Genomic DNA, 23,533 nt, shown 5'->3' with positions numbered 1-23,533 from the left:
CTTCACACAGCAACTTCCAGCCTTGCACCAAATGGCAAAAGTTTGACATCCTGAACCTCCTTACTGAGCAATAAATTCCACCCTGTTTAATGAAGTATGAACAGAGGTCTCCTGCTGCCGTGTTCGGTCGGATTTTTTCTTGAAATTAAGGATGTCCTTCTGTTTTATTTTACAATACTTGAGAGGAATATTGTTTTAGGGAGCCAAGTACTTTATCCTTTACCAGCTTGAAGTGCTCTAAAGCATTTAATAGTAACCAAACCATTTTACAAAGTGCTATCTCAAAACAGATTCAAATGCAGCTTTACCTAGGAAAGCCATGGAAACACATTTATTTTTTGTTTTTCATGTGAAAACAAATGTTCTGTTCTTGTACCATGTGAAACTGGAATAGATTCAGGTCAGGCAATGCATATTCATTCCTTGAGACTCCTTGACAGTTTTAACTACAGTCATTTCCCTCTCCAGCCCACTCCTTTCACTTCTAACTATGAGAATGGGAATTCCTTCATCTTTTGGGAATTGTGCTTGCATGTCTCTATGCCTTTATGGATAAAAATCTGTTAAACTTTATCTACATGAAACAGATTTAGCATGTGAATTGTGTTCTTGGGTGTTGTGATACAAAAATACCATCATGCACCAAAAATGGCTTTCAGTGGTAGGCTTTTTTTCTGGATTATTGTGGGCACTTTTTATACTTCTTTCAGTATTACAAAATTTGTTATGGGAAGTATTAATCTTGGTGAGTCATGGTAGATCAGCAATGGTTCCATGGCTGTGATATAAAATGTCACTGATAAAGCCTAAAACCTTGTCTTTGCATAAATGAATGTATGCACTGGTCTGCAGTGATGCCAATTAATCATGTGCAAGCAGGCATGTAATGCCTGTCCTGTTGGATCTTCACCGAACATCTGATTGGAAATATGTTCAGGACAATAGCAACTGTCTCTTTTCTTTGGAAAGTTGAGAAATATCCATAGGGAACGTTTGTATGAAGTACCAGGTGAGAAAAATATTCCATAAAAGCTTTTACTAGCCCTTAAGCTGGGATGTGACATTACACCCAAAGGAGACTCAAATCAGTTATTTGCTTTATTCATTTCAAAATTGTTCTTCCCTCGCCTGTTTTGAGGGTTTGAGGGTTCAAGTGGCAGCATGAGGAGTTGAGAAGGCTGTATTGTACTGAACAAAATGAGGGCTGTTCTCCAAAACCCTGTCCCCTGTTACACAGGGTCCATCTATACTGCAGGAGAAAAGAATAAGTAACAACAGATTAGTTGTGCAGGGAGCCACACAAAACACATTGCCTGTGTGGAAGATTCAGGCCTCTTCTGAACACTGAATTCATGTGCTGCTGAAAAGGTCTCCCCTCCCCCAGCTTCTGTGAACCAACACCTTTCCTCTTTTTTCTCTTCTCTCTTCTCTCTCTTTTTTTTTTTTCCCTCTGTTACAGAACCTTAATGTGCTGGAGGTAGTTGGATATTTTTCTCATTAAAATTTATGTTTTGAATAGTTACCAGGTCACCAAACTGGCTAAATACAAAGAAGAAGGATTTAGCTGAGTCTGAGCCAACCATTTACAAATAAATCTCTTGGGGTCTCTAAACACTGGTGGATCTCAGCATCACTTTGATTTGAAGGCAGATTAAGGATTACAAATGCTTTATAAATCTATTTTTAGCTTTGCTACCATTACATGAAGGTGAAGGATTCAATGCTACTTTTTCACTCTTTCTTACCTCTAGCAGCAGACTGGAATGAGTTATTTTGATAGGCTGAAAAATGTTAAGTGTTTATACTCCATCTGTACCCAGTGCATGGAACAGTGGTGAGTGGTGTGGCCAGAATGCATTGGTACAGAACTCAGGGAATTTTGGTATCACAAAATGGGAGGGCCATGGAAAAAAAGGGGTTGCCAGGTAAACTTCTCCATCACACAAACTGGATGTGGATGAATATTTCAACTTTCATAGCTCTTTGTCTAAAGTCTGGATACTTGTGCCTGATTCCCACTGAGGAACGTGGTCACTGTGCGATACTGCAACTCCCTGACACATCACTCCTGACTTGCTCTTGTCTGGTAGGGAAACATCTCTTGCTGTACTTTGCCATCATCCTCTTAGATACTGGGGTTTCAAATAACAACAGGAATTGCCAGGTGAGTTTCTGTAGGAATAACTAGGGGTTTGGATACAAGGTGATGGACCTGCCTTCTCCTACCATTTATGTGATTTTCCTTTTCCAAACTTCCAGGAGCCTGTTCTGGCAGTGTGAAACTGCAGGAATTCTGTGAAATTCTGTCACAGAAAAGCCCTGTCCACAGGGCTGCACAATCAGCATCCTTTAGTTCCCCAGTGCATTACACCTTTTCCCCATTCCCCTCTTTGTCGTCTGCAGCAGTTGTTTGAACCATTTTGCTCAGCCATGTAAACTCAATTCAATCCCAAAGCAGAGTCAGGAGGGGGTGACAGAAGGCTTGAAGGCTCCCATTTCTCTGAAACCTTCTTGATTTGATGCTTTATAAGTTATAGAAATAAAAACCTGAGATGATATGTAAATGTTAATGAGCCTTAGCTGGGCTAAAGGCATTGAGATTTGTCTGCAAAAGCCATCTGGATATCTGTCAGCACAATGTTTGTTCTTAGTATTATTCTTTCAACCTGCTGTAAACAATTTCAATGGCTTCTGGATTTCCCCTTCATATACAAATGAATTTTCAGTGCTGATCCTCCCTTTGTCTCTCTGTATCAGTTCAGATGCCAAGTGGAAACAAAACTCCCTTCTGTGTAATCCTGAGCTGTGTGCTCCTGTGGGACTAGTCCTGACAGGGAAGGAAAGGCAGCCCCAGCCCTTTCTCTGCCACCAGCCTTCAGGAGAGTCAAGCCAGAAGAGTGCAGAAAGTCAAGGTGGAGACCTGATCCTTGAAACCTGTCTCCAAGGCATCAGCTCTGGCACCCCAGGCAAGGAGGAAAAACAGGGCAGAGGGTGAATTGCAGCTTGCCCCTTCCACAGCTTTGTACAAAGGCTTTGAACCCTTGCCCTAAGGGGAGCCAGGGTGCCCCTGCAAGGCAGGGGGCTGCTAACAATGTGCCCCTTGTGCTGGCTGGCTTCTCCAAATGCTGCAGCAGCTTGGATTATCTTGTTAATTGCTTCATCAGAAGGAACTCCCTTCTGAAGTAAGAGCAATTTCCTACTCCTGGTGCTGGATGGAAGCTGAAATAAAGCAGTTTCATCTTTAGACAACTATCAACCCTGAAAGAGTTGAGCTATTATTTTAAGTAATGTAATGAGCAAACGCTGCTTGGAAATCATTAAAAGAACATATTCACAGCTCCAGCCCCTGCTGTCCAATGTGTATTGACGAAGCTTTTCCTGAACCAGGAGGATGCAGGTTAATTTCTTCTGCTAAATTGACAGCAGTGGGGGCAAGATATTTTGCTGCTGCTGTGTATTGCATTTCCATCACAGGAAATGTGCCGTCAGATACAGCTATTAGTGTAAGTGTGGGTGAATGGTGCGAGGGAACATTCATAATGATTTCTTTGTAGAGGTTTGAAATTAGACTTGGCAGAATTAATTTTTAGCTATTCCATTTTTTTTTCCTGAGAATGCTGAACTGTTCACACTTTTGTAGCATGCTGAGTTCAATCTGAATAGTTAGGCTTGTGGTTTGGTTTTGGGTGATTTTTCTTAATTGAAAAGCTTCTCAGATCTGCAATAGAAATAGAAAATCATACCCTACAATAATTAGTGATTTAAAACTTTTGCAGATAACATATAAGATGTGTATACTCATGCATTTCCTGTCCTGCTGGATGTGGAGCAATGACTTGAATTTGCTTTCCATGCTCACAGTTCCTTGACCATAAAGATGTATCATCATCTACCCTGCCCCAAGGATTGTATTTGGAGCAGTTGTTTTCTTTTTCTTTTTATTCTTAGGTATATACAGATCTGACTATGGCAGAAAGATTGAACTTGTACCAGGGATGTAATAAATTCAGGTTGATAGCTCAAATGAAACAGAAGAGTGGTAGATTGAGCTCCAGCTGCCCACCACATCCATCTACCCAAAAGATGTAGGTTTTTCTAAGCCTAGTTGATGGCACTGAGTGCATGCAGGCATCCCATGCAGGCTTCAAAGCATTGGGAAAGTATATCAGAATAATTCTTTTGCAGAAAAAAAAGAAACAACTCTAAAACTTCAGATCAGTATGAGGGACACAGAAGTTTCACCAAGTTTCTGAATACAGAATTTATCTGTACACTCAGTGAAATAAAGTTTTCAGAGGGGCTTCAAGATCCTTTGGAAACAGGCTGCTGAAAAACATGGCAAGCAAATTACTAGCATAAGGTAAAATACAGATGGAATATGCAGGCTTGTGTTCTTCCTTCAGAAAAGCACTCTTTTTTTTTTTTTTTTGGTGTTACAGCTTTGTAAAATAACACCTACAGCAACTGTTTTTTTGGAGCTACACCACCACCTCCATGGCTCTCCTTTGTAGAGATGTTGTTCAGCTGACAGGAGCTGGAGCACTGATATTTCTGGATCCTCACAATGGGCAGGTTTCTGAAGCTCCCCGTGCTTTGTGTTGCTCAGTGACAGCAGGGGACGGGTGCTGAAGGTGACCGATGAGCTGATCCAGCAGAAGCACTGTGTCATTTCTTTGTCTGTACCTCGCACATGTGCAGTCTTTCTGCAAGGGTTCCTCAAGGAGACAGCCAAAACTAGTGAGAGAGAGCACTACAGTGTGGGAGAAATTGTTCAATAATGGCTGAGACTGTAATTAGCTGGAGTCCTAACAAGAGAAAACGAAGAAAATGTAGGGTATATTTTTTGAGGAAAAAAAAAAATATACTTGCCTTTCCCTGTTGCCTTCCCCTGTGAAGAAATAATTATTGTATTCTAGGATTTTTAGTGATTGAACTCTCAGCTATAAGGCTAAATCAGATGACCCAACACTTGTTCTCTTTCACTCACTTCTTTCCATCAAAGATGAGCTGAGTTTGCTCCTTGAGTTTGACCGTGGAGGTGGAATCAGATTTCATAAGGGAAATGAAAATCTCATTTTCAGACAGATGTTGGATATTAAAACCAGACACATGTTAGGAAGCTTGATCTGAAGAGCTATGCATATGGTTTAATTTTTTCACTAGAAAATGTAATTAAATTGTCTGATATTCCTGGATTAGCCCATAGTGCTTCATGCTCTAATCTTGCACGAAGATCTAAAGTATGTGGTTTTGATATTTCTGGTATATGTAAACTTTTATTATTGTGAAGGATTGGTATCTGGCTCAATTTATTTACTAATTAACCTTCCTTTTTTCACTGATTGTCGGAGTTGGTGTGCTTATGTGGTCATAGATAAAGTTATCCTCTGTTGTTACTCTGGGAAGAATGTGTTTAAATTTTGATTTCTCTAAATATTAATACTAACTGTGAAGCATTTTCTAATGGTAGAGGAAAATAATCATTTTGTACAGCATGGATTTCTTTACTCTACGTTTTCATAAGTTTACTATGAAATTTGGGTCATACTCTGATTCCTGGGTATGCCCCTTCCTAGAGGAGAATCACAGAAGATGATTCCAAACATACTCTTTTGCTTGTTTTTTTTTTTTTTTTTCTTCAAAGGGAAATAGTTGTGGATGAGGGAGAAGGGTAGCAGAGAGGCGTTGGTGCACATGATTTTCGTCAGGGAAAAAGTGAGTAAATAAAATATAAAGGTCCATGCCTTCAGCATGCATGAAGATGTGTGCAGGCTTTGCAGATCAGCTGTCTGCAAGGGCTGAGACTTTCTCTAGAAACCCTGGAAGTGAAGCATGTAAGGTCTGGTCTGAAAAAACAGGTTACCACGTTCCCCATGGATGTGTAAGAGCAACTCCTTGCCCGTTTAACAGCAGCAGGCACAGAGCAGCAGCCCAGCACATGGAGGCAGCCAGGGTGTGTGTGCTGGGTGTCCCTGGAATGGAGGCATCCTGTGCTGCTGGGGGAGGGATGTGCTGCTGCCATGTCTGCCTCGCTGCTGCCACACGTGCTGCCTCAGGGGAGCAGAGCGTGGGATGTGACACTTGTGTCTGGATGTACCACTCGTCTTCTCCACTGTGGAAAACGAAAATAGCCGCCTTTTCCCCGTAGTGCAGATGTTTGTCACTTTGTGGTGTTTGGCTACTGTAAGGCTCGTTTAGTGTGGATCAGATGGAAAGTGTGCAGAGTGGTTTTCTGACTCCTGTCCAAGGAAAACCTTGGGTCCGCTGGCATCCAGCGTTCTGAGAGCTGGCTCAGCTGAGTCTTCCTAGAGCTGGCAAATGAGCTGCCTGTTCAGCCATGAGGAGCCTGCAGCAGGCAGGGCTGCATCACTGGGGCGGGGTAATACACGGGTCAGCCATCGAATAGCTGCTGCAGGTATTTAGACTCCCAGCCACTTGGGCAATTCCAACTTGAAGAGTGGCTGGGGAGGCCAAAATAATACGTGCTCAAAGCGTGGAGAGTGACTGCAAGGAGGAAAAGTGAATTGCCTGCTTTGGTATCACTCAGTCTCTCAAGAGAGCCCCCAGCAGACAAAAAGACAAAGATTGTAAACCAGGTTAGGTGGTCACAGTCTTTCTCATGATTTAACTACACGTGTTTTGTACTGATTTATGGAAGCAGGCACTGAAGCTTCTTTCTGTGAACCCTGCATGTACTGCTGGCCAAGCTGAGACTCTCACCTTCAGTGGCAGGGTTTTGGTGGCGTGGACACTGTCCCCTCAGGGCAGCTTGGTGTGGTGGGAGGAGGTGGCAGAATGAAGGGGTAAAATGAGTGTTGTTCTGCTTCCTTGGGGCAGGTGACCCTTCTCCAAGTGACGTTCTGCAACACAGTGATGACCGTGCCACTGTGTGTCTGTCAGGGCCCTGTGTGCTGTTGGGTTTTGCTCTGCTGGGCATGCAGGAGTGCAGTTGAAAAAAGGAAGGACTGGACTTTTTTGAGGAAAAATGTGCTTTGAAAGAGCATAATTTATGTCATTTCAAAGGCAGGAGTTTTTAAACATCTTTGCCTCTCTGCTTTTGTTTTTAAGCATCTTTGCCTCTCTATGTTCAGAAATCTCAGCTGTAATAGTCGTTTTCCTGAAAGGAATATTAACTGTCAGGAAAACTTTGTAACAGCTCTAGCAGACTGATCTTATGATGGGTTTTGGTTTTGAGTTACTTTTAGCTTGGGATGTCCCAGTTTTTCTAGTCTCTAAGCACCATCTGCCTCTCTTTCTAAATACCTGCAGTAACCAATTCTAGTTGTCTGAAACCCTAATATGCTTTTTTCCTATCCATGGCATCTCTACAACTTTAAATCTATGTGCTAAGGCAAACTATCCAGTATTGATTTAGCTTCATTATTCAAGGAATAACTTAATTTTTTAAAATGAAAGTTTTAATATTTTTCCTAATCTTAGAGGCAGATTTAAGATCACTTTGTTTTACAACTAAAGTTCTTTTGCAGAGATTTAAAGCACAGAATTGCCCTGGAACACTTGCAGCTGCTAATGTTAGAATTCATACTTAGAAATCAGTATGTAATAACATATCTCATAATAATCTAGCAGCTGGGGAAGTCCATGAGCACTCAAAGACAAACAGGAGACCAGCCATACTGATAATTACCACTTCATAGCCCTTTCAGTGAAAGGCTACAAAGTGGGATTGGTGGAAAAATGCCTTTTAATGGGAAATGCCCAGTATAAGTGAGAACTTTTCACTAGAAACACACAGAGGGAAAATATTCACAAGTACAACTCTAACTCATGAATTATCATTTAGATGGAGAAAACAAAATCCCATAAGTGGTGATCTGAAAACATTTTTGGAATTATACCACCCCATGTGTAGTCTGTAGCATTTTTTTTCCGTCAAGCTGTTTTAGGCTAGGCTGGCAGCCTCTAGTAACGGGATTCATTTGGCTCTCAGCAAGCTGGCAGGCATCTTACAAGAGGGAAAATTTGGCTGGGCATTCTGTTTCTTTATACCTTTTGGATTCAGCTATGGTAAGTTGAACTGCCAGGGAGAGGTTTAGATGGTACCCTCCTTATTTAAGGTGTGTGACAGAATGCATTCAAGAGAACTGAGGCAGATGCATATCTTGCTTAGATCTGCATTTTAGATTTATCATCTTTGTTGCCTTCTTGAGTAGCAGTGAAAATTAAATGAAGTGGCAGTGCTGAAGCAATGTGCTATTACTCATCATCTCTATTCACCTTTTCAGCTCATCTCTCTCTCCCCCTTTTTTTCCCTTTTTTTTTTTTCTGGTGACACTTCAGCACATGCTGAGAACATATGCCAAAAAGCTCATTCTTAAAAGCTGCCTTCATTCATCTTGAGCTGTTATCAAGAGCTTTGTCTGCTCTGTGGGTAAATTGCACAGCACTGAATCAATGTCCTCTTGTACTGGAAACCAGACAATTCTGACAAACTCTGTTGCATTCATAGGGAGTGAGTGAAGAGATGGCTTAGCTCATGCAGAATGCAGGGATCAAAACACCTTCTCAACTGAGGCGGTGACACAAACGTGACTGCTGATCCTAAACCAAAAAAAATTAAAAATGTTTGCTTGCTGCAAGTTACTTTGTATGCTTGATAGATATTCCAGCATTACAGTTTTTGGAGCATAAGCTCCTATGTGTACTTCATCAAGGTGATTTTCAGATCATGTATTATTTTGGCTCTGCACTTGTTTCAAATTCTCCTTAATGTAATTTTAGCTGTAGCATGAATGTACTTAATACTCTCCTTGACAGCAAACCTCAGCTGAATAAACCAGACCTATTGTGTAATTAAAGAGTTTCTTTGGAAATTGGCTTCATTTCAGTTTTTAAAATGCTGTTTAATTTGTTCCAGAAGTAAAGTGAACTTGGTTTTTCATAACTTGGTCATGATTGCTGGTGGTCGGAGCTATAATAAATTGAATTCCTTCCTAATAAATTGAATTCCTTCCTAATTTAAACACATTATAAATATGTAAACTGAGCTATAGTCTGCAGTCATTGACAGGCATTGGCAATACAAAGTGATAGTACCTTTCCAAAGAAAATTGTTTTTTTAATTACACAGAATAACAGAAACTGCTTCTTCCCATTGCAGATACACAAATGTTGGGAACTTGTTTGAGTGACAGGTTCTGCAGTAATTTGAGTACAATAGTTTAGCAGATTTATGTTGAGGGAGAGGAGAGAAGGGGGAAAAATACAGGCTCTGCTAGAAACTACATATATATATTCAGCAAGCAAATGAGATACAAGCTTTGAAACAATAAGCTGCTCTATAATGCACAGACAGTCTTTCAGGATACCAAGCCTCAGCTCTGAAGTCTCTCTACACATTGATAAAAATGTCTAACTGAATGAAATAAGTTTATTCTGTCTCATATTAAAGCCCTGTTAAGCTACTGAGAACTGACTGAGCTTCTGACTCAGTCATTGTTCCTGTTTTTTTACAACTCCTCCCATTCAGTTAATTAAAAAACCTGTTCCTGAGCAGGGAACAAAAGCACTTTTTATACAGAATTGGTCTATGTGCATTTTAAAGATTTCTGCGTGGTGAATGCAGTATTTCTTTAGCTTTGTTTACTGCAGCCCCAGTGGCTGCCAGGGGCAGTGCTGTGCATGTGGCTGCTCTCCCTGGGTGGAGGACACACCGTCCTACACTTGGCCAGGGTGTGCTGCCCACAGGACGGGGGCAGAACCTGAAGGGCACAAAAGGCTCTCAGTGAGCAAGAAGGCAGTGAATGGTGCTCAGGTCAGGCCACAGAGATGGGGATGCTCATGCGGGAGTAGCAGGAGGAAAAAGATCTGTCAGCAAAAGAGCAGAAAGGGTAAAGGATGGTCGGCTTGCAATTGAAGAAAATGTCTTTGCACTGAGGCAGAACCATTAAGAGCTTGAGTTTTGGTGAGTGCTGGCTTTGAAGCTTTTGCCAAATCAATAAATAAAAGCTGTTACTCAGAAAGGCAAAGTTAATCATTAAACTCAGAGGTTGCTACTGTTATTTTAGTGAAAGTTTTGACTTACCAAGAAATAGAAGAATGTGTATGAACTTGTTCATGAGTGCTGCTTTCACTTTGTAAGTTTATTTTTTAAGAGGTGGATACCAAATCCAAAAAGTTGTCTGGTGTAAATCCACAACTTGCTTGTGGTTAGGATCCCTGGAATCCATATTGTGGTAAAAATGCACTTCTGCACATCTTAAATCTCTCCCTGTAAGTGCACTCTTTTTTAATCAAAGTGAAATTCTAGGATTTAGAACAGGCCTGACACAGAGACTAGAACTTGCTTGTTTCTAATTTGCAGAGGTTGGCTCTCTTCAATGCAATCAAATTTTGGTCCCCTAAAATTATTAGCCCTGTTTTCAACCTCATCTGTTTCTCTAAGAATGAAGCCTCTTCCACCTGTCACTGTTAGATTTTTCTGTTGCCACAGGTGAACACAGTTTCTCTTTTGAATGCTGTCTGGCTTTTATCTTTCTCTCAGTGCAAAAACTAATTTTCATCTTTTTGAAAAAATTTAGGCGCTGGAAAAAAAAAAACTATTCCACTAGAACTGCACTCAGGTCTTGAAATATTGCTGCCCTCAGAAAATACTCTCATCTGTTTCATTGACACTTCATTTGCACAAGGAACTGAAGTTCTCTGTTTAGCAACCAAATTGACAAGGTGAAAAGGTGAATTTTCTGTGAGGAGGCACCTGCTGAGGCAAGGGACGGATGTCATTGGATTTCTGTACTCATTAGGTACTTGGAGTGCATAATCCCCATGCAGATTATGGACTACAACTGCCCTCTTGCTGGTGTGGGCATCAGCCCACAGGAACAGATTGTGTTATTGTGTTTTCTCCAAATTATTAATTACAAATTTGTCCTGGAATAAAAGGAAAAGGGATTTTCTCTGCCAACATTGAGGAGGAAAAGTTACACATTCATAATTTCTTCTGAAATCAGTTTTAATTAGGTATAAAGGCAAAATATTTGGATGCAGCTGTGATAGAGAATCCCAGCATGCTTGGCTAACCTTTAACAGGTATTCTAACATAGTCTGTTTGAGCCTGCTTGAAACTAGAAATACTAATTTCAAATGTTAACCAGGAGTTTGTTCTGTCACTCTCATCTCAACTTTCTTCTGTGCTTTAATTAAATGTTAATCTGTTGTAGACAACCCTGTTTGTTTAATGTCTGTATGTCTTGGGATGGATGTACACAGATGATTTGGGCGGCAGTCACCTAGCTAGGACTAGATCCAAAGGCAGATTAGGTCTGTGTTGCTTCTTACTTTTAAAGGTATGTGATGTCTTTCACTCAAATAGAAAAATCTATGGGCACAGCAGTGTGAGGTTCTGTTAAGGGTCTTATCTGCCACTCAGTGAGGGGTTTGATGTCCAGTTTGCACTGACATATCTAAGCTCAGTCTCTGCTCCTTAGGATTGATTTTTAGCCCCAAATCATTGTTAATGTATAAGTGAAAGCAATGCATTTACTTAGTGAGGCAAATGTTTCAAAGTATAGTAAGAACTGTAACCATATATGTTCTCACCTTTGATTCTGCCTCAGTTTATTTTCTGGTAGTTTTTGCTAAAGGCTTCTAAGTGAGGGATTAAGTTGTCTTTGTCTTCTTACCAAGTCTTCCTGTCTGGATGCAGGCAGTTCCATTGGATGTTCCATAAGGATCCTGGATGCTGCTGCAGTAGTTTGGAGCCATAAGCTTTCAATGACTGTTAAACACTGTCATAACTGAGATCTGCAGGGATATTATCCACTCCAGTACCAAGGGGATGATGCTCATACAAGGAAAGATTTTGCCATTGGGCAGCTGCTGTAGAATGTAGTCACCTCAATACTGTTTCATGAAAGCTCTGGGTTGCTTTAGCTGGACTTTCTGTAACTCTTCCTCTTTCTCTCAATCCCTTTTTTAGCTGTGATCAGGGTAAGTGCTGATACTCACCAGGAGACCATCTCATCTTCATCTGTATGTCTTTATATTGTTACTCTTCAACAGGAAACTTGCCACAGCTGTTGTTAACACTAATTAGTAAAGTCAGACAGTGTGGAACTCACCAGAGTCCTCTGCATGGTCGAGTGTGTGAACTAACACACTGCTTATGGAACATACTCTTCATGTCTGTTGGAAGCACATGGGAAAGGAAGAAAATTATGCTAATTACAGGTTAGATTGATGATAACCCAGTAAGTTAAATCTAGTTAACTTACAGTCCAGACACTCAAAAACATGTGACCCTGTAAAATGGAACATTTCATTGTGGTAATCTTGTATTTGTGATGGTAATAACTTATGAAACAAAGGTTGGAGGTTAGGCTTGTTTTCCCTGTCTGTCTTTTTACATGATCTGTAACCTAAAATTCCCTCTCTTGCAATATCTGTGAGTTAAATCTGCTTTAAGCTATCATCAGTCACCATTTGAACTGATTTTTCTTTCTTATGCTGCCAACAGAATCTTTCTTTTTTTTTTTTTGTTATGCTACTTACGAATCATAAAAGTAAGATAAGACAAAAGAGAATGCTAGGCTGTACCATCCCCTTTGCTTTGCCTGCACAGGATTAGAGGGTTTGATTAGCAAGCATTGCGTGGATGTGTGGGAAACTTGGTTGGATTCCCTTCCTTGATCTCTCAGATGGTGTCTGTGCATATGCACAGGTGATGTGTCAGTGGGCTGATGCTCTGCTTCAACATGTCTCACCATGTCAGTGTGCCTGACTCATTCTTTCTTTTTTGATTGGGTATTTGTGCCACAGACATGACACAGTGAGGAATAAAGGCATTTAAGCCTTCAAAATCTTCATAAGATTTCCAGGAAGTAAAACTATTCATTCTGAAGGGCTCCTTCGCCATGAAATGTTACACAATATCTGCTGACTGAATGTGCCTTTGTGCCTTGCCCTCTGCTTTTCAGTGCGATAAGTTTAGCTCCAGTACACTTGATGAATTCTACTGGTGTCATGTTTACTTAGATCTGTTTCTAGTTCATATTCCGTCTATTTTTTTCAATACATACCCAAAATTTCCGGAAGATTGGGTGTAGATTGGGACACAGGAGATCCTCTTCTTCACCTGTCTCCTCAAGAAAAGTGTTGGCAGGCAGTTCTTAAAAAAACAGAGGGAATCTTTCTATTTCTTACACCTGTTTCACAGTGATTATGCCTTAAGAATCAATCATAGCATTTCTTGTTTGTATCCCAGTGGTCATCCTTTGGAAGCTGTGCACCAAAGATATACTTGTGTATTTCCTGTTGTGTTCGCCACCCTTTTATAGTTTCCTCTATGCCTTCAGCAGGCTACAATATGAAAATAAACAAAGAAGTTCTCATGAATAACTCCAAAAAATATGTTCTCTGCCCCTGAGCCATTTTTTCCGTAGCTCTCCGAAGCTGTTGGTGTGGCAGACAAGGATGAACCTGTGCTGCTGGGCTATCTTGTCTTTCTTTGACTGAGGGGTTGAACTTACCATGGCACTGCATCCATGTTAGTTTGCTGCCACATCCCAGCCTGGGATGGAGTCAGCAGCTCCTTCAGTGGAGAGTTCAGAGACAGCAGAGCAGGTGATTCACTTTCCTGTCTCCTCTGTGAGCAGCGAGCCTGCCTGTGCTAGTCCATTTGTGGCCTGCTGTCAGCTCCTGCTGTTGAAAACAGCATTCTGTACTTCCATTTACACTTGCAATTCCTCTCTTTGCAGTGGGACTCTGCTGCTGAGTGTGCCTGCACTCTTCTCTCCTCTGGAGGGCTGGGAACGAATGCTCAATGTTGACAAGCTGGAAGATGACGGAAGTAAAGCAAGCCATTTATTTCCCATTCATCATGACTTCTGCATGTCTGCCAAACCCTTTCACCTTGGCTTGGTGATAGGTCCCTGAATGAGCTTCAGTATTAATTTTACTCTGTGGTCTCAATTAGCCACATGATAGTTCTGTCAAAGATTGTGATGGGCTTTTCTTCCTTTTTTCAGGTCTAGACAGCTACAGTCACTGCTAGGACAACACTGCTTGCAACAACAAAATGACACATTTAGGTTCTATGCAAAGACATATTGGCAAATGTCAATTTAAATTAAAAGTTGACTATTTTTCTTTAAATTACAATGTTATGGTTATAGCTTAATCTATTATTTTAGAGTCTATTTTGCCATGCTCTCTCTTGACTGGCTGCCTTATCTAAGGATTAGTTAGGGATTAAATAGCTCTACCATATGATCTAGTTGATGGGCTGAGAGTTATGGTAGAACATAAATTGAGATTTCCTTCCTTTGTCCCCCACTAAAATGAATTTATATCTTTATGAGACATTGAGGAGAGTTGTATACACAGTCAGATAAAGACTGCACAGGTGCATCTAAGAACCAGATTTGCTGAAGTGTTCTTTTGGCTTATGCTCTTGAACTCTGCCCAGTTATATCAAAGATCATCATTTTGTGAAGAAAAACAAAGTCATTTGCTATCAGTGTTATGCACAGGAATGCTGAAAAATATAGGCAAGAACTGTCTTTTTCCAAAATTATGTATATTCTGGCAGGTAGAACCTTTCCTTTTTGAGTAGCTCTGCAGTTCTTTGAAATACTAAAATGCAGTCAGCAGTCAACAAATAATATGAAGCATAAACCTCTGCAGTACTTTTACTACCCTGCTGTGCTGTCTGCACATTCTTGAGGAGCACTGAGCCTTGCACACAGCCTCACAGAGGGCTGTGAGATTTACTAAATAATCAAAGACAGACAATACAGCTCCTGCCTTCTTGGAGAAGCATTTAGCAGCTAACACAGCTGAGCAGATGTTTCAGTGACCTCCCATGTTTCCTATTGATGACATGCATTTATTTTTTTTTAACAGTTTCTTTTTCCAGCTTTTCTTTTTCATGTATGAGGATAAGCATGCTCTCATGCTTTTATATCAATGAAAACTTGACAGTTTGTCCAGCCAGAGAATGCCTGCCATAGATAAAGACTGCCTGGGTCTAGGTACAGTGCAGTCACTGTACAGAGTGTTTCTGTTTTGGAAATATTCTGGACTGTGGGAAACTGCTGGACTATTTGAGGGTAAGGGGTAAGTCACTGCAGAAACCAGGGGATCTTACATCACAGAAGTAACCTGGATGAGCTGGGTTGGAGTTAGGAATGTGTGTAAGCCTGCAAGAACCTAAGCAATGGAAGCAGCAGAAGCTGGGACAGAAAGGGCTGATTAATGCCCCTGCTCACAGCCATTCCAGGGCCAATCTGGCAAGAAGGAAGATGGACTGATCTTCCTGCTCCTAATGGGTTTTTATAAATGCCTTCATAAACTGGAGAAAAAGCACTGGTTTAGGTCCTTCCTTGCCATTTTATTTTTCCAGACTCATTTCCACCAGTAGTAGATTTACTGTCTTTGCTGTAAGTACCTTCAGAGAGAAATAAGAATTCATAATCTACAGAGATAATATATACTAGGATGAAACTGTTCCAATACTGTGCCTGCCAGAGGCCAGAGAGAAAGATAAAGAGATATAAAGGTTGCAGGAGTTGTTCATTTCTCCCTAGCGTTTGGCTGCAGAGGAATAGCCATACCTGCTCAGTGGACTATGCAGGTATTAGGAATCTTTGATCTTTCTGAACCTTCACTGATTTACTACAGAAACATTTCATTATTCTTTTTGTGCTAGTGAGAGAGAGGGGTGAGCTTCTATAAAAGTATAGTTTTAGCTTTTTTTTTTTTTTTTTTTTTTTTTTTTTTTTTTTTTTTTTTTGTTAAATTCCTAATTAACACAAAGTGAAATTGCCCTGTGGTTTGTTCAAGCTTTCTGTCAGTTTTGTCAAATTCCAAAGAAATTGTGGAAATTGTGCCTTTTTCAAAGTGGAATAAACTTCCACTTTAACATGCAATCAAGCCATACTTATGTCCATTAAACTTGTGTTTCAGCCATGCTTTGTTTTTTTATGGAGGCTTGAATAGAGACCAGGTAGAAACATAGGAAGAAATTGTCTGCTTCCTCCTAGTTAGTTAGTTAGTTAGTTACTTAGCTAGCTAGTTAGTTACTGACGTCTGGTTCCAAAGTGTATTGTAGGCTCTTCAGCCCTTCTTTCTCTCCTTCCAATAAAACAAAGTCTGCTTTTTTCAGTGAGGGAATGAATTTTTAAAAACTATCTATAGAAAATCTCAAATTATAAACCCATCTTTTTCACGGAAGAGGCGTTTTAACGTCTAGCCCTGACAGCTCCCATGCACAGCATGCTTCTTGATTTCGTAACAGGCAGAGATTAATGCTGCCCTTCTCTTCTGTGCTTTGGGATCTGTGTGTACTCCTCTGTCGTCAACCTCCTCGTGAACTGCTGCTTATTAGCAGGGAGGGCACAGACGGCTTTGTGTTTGTGAGGCTCAGCTGAAGGACGGGGAGGATGGCACAGATAGCGACACAGACAGCTCTGAGCGTCGCTTTGTACCCAACCAAAGCTCCCAATGATGATTTCTTTTTTTTTCTTTTTTCCTTTTTTTTTTTTTTTTTTTGCAGGAATGTGTAATTCTGCAGTAAAGAGCAGACTCTGCTCTCAGTTGCACACAGCCTAAAGTGTTTGTTCTGTGTTGAGGAATTTGGGACTTTTTTTGTAGAACTTAGGGTTGCAGGGAGTAACTGGCCTTGTCTTGCCACCAGATTCACTGTTGTTAAATATATAACAGTCATAGAAAAATAGTATTATTATGCTTCCAAACAGAGTAACTAGAGAACCTAGAATTAAAGGCCACTGTCTCATTCAAAGGCCTGGATGAGTATTGCTGGTATCATGTATTACTATTCAGTATTTTGTTTTCTTTACTTGTTCGTGTGAATTCATGCTTTGTTACTCTGGCCAACTCAGTTCCCACTCTGAAGTGAGAATTCTCAATTTCTTTCTGAACTAGTAAAATTTTATTGCTGCAGTATACTGCAGTTTCAAAAAACTATTTAGCTTCCATGCAATATCATATTCACCTCAGTTCTGTTCATAAGCATGGAGTATCAAATCAGAAGTAAATCCACTGAGTCTCGATCTGTCTGAGATGACCTAAACTTGCTGTAGTTTGAGTTTGGGGTTTTTTGTCATTAAAAACTCTAATCATAGCTTGCCTCAAGTGGTAGCCACAGCCAGAAATCCTGAAAATCAGACCCCTGGATCCCAAACTGGGCAATCAGTTAGGGCTGCTTCCCAGTGGCTGTGTTGGTAGTCAAAGAGGATAACAATTGAATATAAACACATCCTCAGGTCAGCCCATGGTGAAGGAACACTGTGTGGCATCTGTTAAATTTAAGAGCATCTTGCTCTTAGTGACTATCTGAAGTACATCTACTGGCTCTGTGCTTTTGAGTAGTGGCTTTTCTGTGCTGTCAGATGCTCCCTGGCACAGCTCATAGTCTCTGCTGCTACATGATGTCCTGGCACACCCTGACTCCATGCACAAGGGCACCTAACTTCACTCATCTTCCCCACTCCTCAGTTTCTTTTAGAGGAAAGTGGGGTGCCTGTGAGGAAAAGGACCTGTTCAGCCAGGGAATGCATCTTCCTCTTGGTTAGGCTGTGGCTGACAGTGAATTCCTGAAGACAGGATTTTCATGGTCTGTGGCAGACTGGGGATTGAAAAGCACAGCTCTCTCTTCGTCTCCATGTGCGTGCTTTGGCATCAGTCATAACACACTTCCCAGCACCAGTTAACTGAGCAGCTTCCTGCTAATTTTTCAGATTCCCTTAGTCCAAAGGTGTTGGCTGCCTGGCCCCTCTATTGCTTTGCACCCAAAAGGGCTCAAAGCAGACAGGCTGAGGAATTCAGCTTTAGTATGCTGGCATGTTTCTATTGAGTATGTGAAGCATTTTCCAAATGCTTGTCTGCTGTCAGGTTTCCTGTGGCTACCCATACTGTCTGCCAGGTATAGCTTTATCACTCCTACAGTTTGTAGTCTTAATCCCAGAGGTTCTTTAAAGCTTATGGAAAAAGAGTTTGCCAGAGTTTTTCAAGATAAGAGGGTGTATCTACAATGAAAGTTTACCGTCAGTAAGCAATTAAACAAATTTACAGGGAAGAAAACCTCTGGGCCTGCTAAGCACAAAACCTTATCCCTGCACTGTCACTCATCCTTCAGCCATGAGTTCCTCTGAGAGCTGGGAAGGAGATTCTGGGTAGTATTGCTAACTGTGCATTAACTCCAACCTGCTTACACTGCTGTTGCTTACTCCTGTCTAAGGTGGAATGCTGCATGAGGCTGACCTGTGCTCTGACCCAGAGAAGCCATTCCTGCTGTGGTACATTATAGGAAGGGCTTCCTCAGGTCGGACCAGAATTCCTGTGGCTTCTACCCAGTGCTGGTCTCCAAAGTACATGAATTGCCTTGGTTGAATGTCACATCATAGCATGTTCTGGAGCAGATACAAAGTTGGGAAAAGTCAACTGATTTTGGGAAGCGTAATGAAGGATATTAAAACACTTGAAAAATCGTCCTGCAGTGAGAAATACCAGCATCTGTAGTTACCCTGCTGATAATACTTCAAAGTTACCATGATCACTTTAGAAAGACAAAATATATGGAAGGGTATAAAAGGAAGTACTCTGCATTACAAGTTGATTTTCAGGGTTACAGCCACAGAGCTTTTAACATACTGATTAAAAGGGTGTGCCCCTGGCAGCAGGTACAGCTGGGGATGGGCAGCAGTGCTGAGCCTTTGCTGTGGCACCTCTCCTGAGGGGTGGGTGAGTGGATACATGTGTGTGCACACACCTGGCAGGGGCAGGACAGCTCTCTCTTGTGGGCGCCAGGGCTCGCTGAGTTTGCGTTGTTTTCTGCTCTTGTGTGGCCTGAAATAGTTCAGTGTGGGTGAGTTCTCCCAGCGTGTCACAGAGGTCTCAAGCCTGATGGGATGTAAAGGGGCAGCAGGGTGCTGAGCACAAGAATGCTGAAGGAGTGAGAAAATATTTCTGTAGGTTGGTGACATCCTCACATGCTGGATGTATTTTAATGAATTTCAGTGCTATTTGGGAACAATAATCCAGTGCATGTATTGCAGATTTTAAAACGTGATTTACAGGAGCTGCAGCAACCATAGATTTTGTTCAACCTTTTTCTCATTTTCTAAAGTTGTTTTTTACATCAAGTCCTGCTGAGACCAGCCTTTAACTTAGTAGTAGTTACCATTTCTAAATTTGGAAAGATCACTCCACTGATTTTAAGCTTAAGTCAGTAAAAAAAAAAGAAAGCTTAAGTTTAACAGTAAACTGTCTAAACTTTTCTTATCTCTGTATTTATAAAATAAAGTTTTAAATCTTGTGTTCATAGTGCACACAGGTGATTGATATGCCTGGCTGTCCCTGGCAGGTCTGCCTGGGGTGGCTCCCTCCATGTTAGTTCTTGCCTTTTACAAGAGATAGAAAATAGCCCAAGTTTTCATGCTGGGGGGAGGTAAAATTAGCAAGAAACACTTCTTTCTCGTGCTCTTCTGAAGGCAGACACCTTCAAAAGAGTTTTAAATGTGTGTGGTTTAATATCTTATGTTAGCTAAAGTTCTCAAAGGCTTCAGTTTATCATTAAGGAAAGTTAGATGCTGTTGCATTCTTAGGGAAGCCCAGGGGTAAAAGCCTACTGTTTGATGATGCTAAAAACAAACCCAAACTCCTTATGTTTATTGTTTTGGGGTTTTGTAGGTGTGGTTTCTTTCTGTAAAACTTTTAATATTAAAGGCCCAAAAGTGCTATCTGTACAGATACTATGACACTGAATTAAGTACACAAATGCAAATGCCTCCATGATTATTTACTATTTCTAGAGAGCATGTGATAAACCAATCTTTTTTAATTTCACTTTGGCTGCTACATGTTCTTTTTATTCCAAGCCAGTGAAAGTGGGTGTCTTTCATGGCAGGTTCAGGAGACTCTACAATCTTTCGTCTTCTTGTTTGGTTGCTAATAACTGGAAAAATTGACCGAGCAAAATGGTGCAGAAGTTGAGCCAGCAGTTGCCACAGTGACAGTTGTCCAATATAAATATCTTACAATTCTTCTGTTTATCATCTGTTTTCAGGGCAGTTTAAGCTGCTGGAGCAAGACCGAGATATTAAGGAGCCAGTGCAGTATTTTAACAGTGTGGAGGAGGTGGCTAAAGCATTTCCTGAACGAGTTTACGTCATGGAGGAAATAACATTCAACGTTAAGGTAGTCCCTGAATAAATATTTGTCCCTGTCTAAATGATTAACTGTTGCAACCTTTATATACATGGCAAGTGAGCAGTGGCGCTGAGTGGGAAGTGTGATTTTTGAGACAAACGAGCCTTTAGTGTTCCACATTCAGTGATGGTGCTCTTTGGGATCATTTCTGCAGTCTTAAATCAACATGTCCTCTAAGGGCTCTCCTGCCCTATGGCACTTTGGGGAGCAATCCTGATGATCCATTCAATAATTCATCTAATTAGGATACTCCTGCCAGATTTTAAACAAATGTTGTTTGTTGCCCCCTTCCTCCTCCCCCTCCAGCAGTCTGAATTTCATTCTCTGCTAAGCAGCAGCTGCTCAAATCCCTCTCCAGAAAGCCTCTTTCTCAGAGAGCACGCAGGGTGAAATGATGAGGTTGCTTGTCTCAAAATTACTGCAGCTAAATACCATTGTGAATAAAATAACAAAAAAAAAAAAAAAAAAAAAAAAAAAAAAACCCAAAACCAAACCATGCCAAAATAAAAAGACACAGTTGTTCTCTCTGTGCATGTGTGTGTTTGTGCACAGCTCTTGGGCTCATGAAAGGGTCACTGATCCCACGAGAGGGTTTGCTATCACCAAATATGCTGCAGTGCAGGGGCACGAAACAGTGAAATCACAGCTTGTTCTTCTTTGTCCTACCTACACGTGTGACGCTGCACAAGGTAGGTCAGCTCTGCCGTGAGAGCAGAGTGGTCTCCAGGCTTATCTGGTTGGTTTGAGCAGCAGCACCATCTCAGACTGGTAGAAGAGCATCCTAGAGCTGGTGTGCAATGGTGGAAATCTGCATCGTGTACCTGCAGGGGAAACTGGCTAATACTGGTGGTGCAAAACCAGCCTGGAATTTCCTGGTCATTTGTGTATCCGGTTGGGCTTTGTGTAACAACCTTTTAATGGCTTTTTCCTCTTTCTTGCACTGCTACAGCTGGGAGACACCAGCAAGCACACAGTTTTTATAGGTGTAAGTGGAAGAGCTCATCAGTTAATTTACTCAGTGACTAAGACTCACACCTTGCAAGACAGTAGGTTGTTTTCATTTGTGCTCTGCATTAACCTAAGCCTGTAAAACAGAGGCTTTCATGAATGAAGGCTAGGTGAGAAAGTTGGAACACTTCTGTAAATTTAGGCAAGGGAACAAGAAAATTTTATCTCTGCTCAGAAAAAATCCTTGTGACTGCTGGCCTTATCCAGAGCTGTGCTGTTATTTCTCTTTTGACCAATGACCAAACCAAGAGAATGGCACAGTAGAATGTGCAGCTTTGATTTTCTAGTGCAAAAAAGTATTTGTCTACAGGCCTCTTTAAACCTAAAATGCCATATCTTGAGTTTACCATGAGTGGTTTTAGAACTCTTTTTCATATATGGCAAACTGAGAAATAAGCAAAGCTTTCTGTTAGATATCAAATCCATTTTTAAGGTTTTTATAGTGATACTCCTTAATGTAAATAACAGTAGTATAATCCAGGTTTAACCTAGTTACACAGTTATCTTGGCAGTATTCCTCTTGGCAATTTTTCCAGTTTCATAGAAGTCTATTCCAAGGTTATCATCTTCCAAAAAATAAATGAACTTAGCAGGATTTATTAAAGTGTTTAATAACCCTTTACATGCAAGAGAATTATGTACGCTAAAATTTTAATATGGGAGAGATTTTGTCAAGCTGATTAGAGCAAAGGGAGGAATACTAAGTACAGTTGATTCCTGTCCAATGTAGCGTGCCTGTTTAAATTCAGAAGAGAGTATCAGAAGGCAGCTAATCCAATAGAAAAAATAAAAAAAAAAAAGTCCCCAAAATATCTGGTGAAGCACTTAAGATGAGAAGGAGCTCTGAAGTCCAGGAATTATTTCTTATTCCAAACACTCAACTCTTCAGTGGATAATTTTTGAAGAAGGAGCCTGTAGAGTTCCAAAGTGACCAGACAGTCGCTGTGTTCTTTTGTCTGTGCTTGTTGAGGTGCGTCTGCATGTGCCAGTACACCATGGTTATGATTCCACTTGGTGTGAGCCTTGCTCCTGAGTGTAAATCCTTGGCAGTTCCAGCAGGATTTCACAGCTACCACTGCCATTCTCCAGACTGCCTTCTCGCTGAGGTGGGCTGCAAGATCATTTCCAAGGGGCTTACTTTATTTTTGTTTCTTGTAATAGTTGTTAAAGGGAAAACTCAGCCACCTTATCCTAGCAAAGCAGGGGAGATGGTTCTCCTTTCCTTCCCTGTGGTTTTGCAGCTGGACAGGCTCTCTGGGCAGTGTCCTGATCCAGGGGGTTGAGGACCTGATGGGTGTTTGAAAAACAGCTGTAACACATGCAAGCAAATGCCCCTAGGAGGGAAAGGTGGTATCTTTTCAGAGACTAGCAAACAAAAATTTTGGGTTAAATAAAACTTCTGTAATGGCTAAAAGTACTTAGTAACTTTTTTGGCCATATGTACCGCACTGGATACCCACTTGGTCATTTCGAGTGGTGGCCAGCAGCATCTACAGGCACAGTAATTTAGAGTGTTCTGAGGATAATTTCACTCAGTCAATAGTTTAATCTCTTCCTGATTAAAAAATAGAGGCATTCTGTCCTTTCTTCCCTGACCAGATACTTGACAACCTTTTTTGTATTAGCATTCAGTGCATAATTGAAGAAGATTTTGTTTATGTTACAGAATTATGCTACAAAAACAAGAATTTTTTTTTCTATTGCTAGGAACAAAATACTAAGAATGTTGAGCTACCCCAGGACCCTGTCTTTTGCTGAAGCAACAGCAGTAGATGTCTGCTTTCAACTGCTCTGGTCTCATACAAATGGCAGTGTGTACAAACACCCAGGAAGCTATTTGCACCAGGTCTTAAAAACAAGACAAGGAACAAACACAGCCCCCACCCAAATAATACTGAAGGCAATTCACAAAAAGTTCCCTTAAAAAAGCAGCAGTATTGTCTGATAGATTGAACAGTAGACAAACTAGGAGTTCCTTCACTCTGAGAACCAGCTCACTTAGTGTTGCAGGAGCCTTCAGATCTTCCAGAATAACATTTTTTTCTGAATACATCACTTGGTCTCCCTGGAGAGTCTGCGAAGCTGTTTGCAGACACTTTCTAGAATGGAAAAATGGGTTAGTGAATTAACCTTATAATGATTCTTTTCTTACCTATCAAAGATATTGTATGATTGGTGAGAACTTTTGATACCTGATTTGTTCATCTTTTTTAATGTAATCCTCTTTTCACAGTGATTTAACTGTGTTGGCCCATACAATGTGCATTTTGGCAGAAAAAAATCTGTAGTGAAAACTTCGCCCTTTTTTTTGATGGTTTTTTTTTTTTTTTTGGCAGAT

The 23,533-nt window shown here is 40.9% G+C and overlaps 1 protein-coding gene across 1 annotated transcript in view; it reads left to right on the top strand.

Annotated features, from left to right (window-relative positions):
- The window catches only part of GAREM1 (GRB2 associated regulator of MAPK1 subtype 1), a 99,557-nt gene that overhangs the window by 57,148 nt on the left and 18,876 nt on the right, over positions 1 to 23,533 (top strand). Inside the window, exon 3 of the mRNA XM_058804092.1 lies at positions 20,045 to 20,175. Coding sequence (XP_058660075.1) covers positions 20,045 to 20,175 — 131 coding nt within the window. The remainder of the gene's footprint in view (positions 1 to 20,044; positions 20,176 to 23,533) is intronic.

Source organism: Ammospiza caudacuta, chromosome 1, assembly GCF_027887145.1.
Source record: "Ammospiza caudacuta isolate bAmmCau1 chromosome 1, bAmmCau1.pri, whole genome shotgun sequence".
In the NCBI taxonomy this organism is placed as follows: Eukaryota; Metazoa; Chordata; class Aves; order Passeriformes; family Passerellidae; genus Ammospiza; species Ammospiza caudacuta.
Note: the sequence above shows the minus strand (reverse complement) of the source record. Positions and strands in the feature narration are given on the sequence as shown.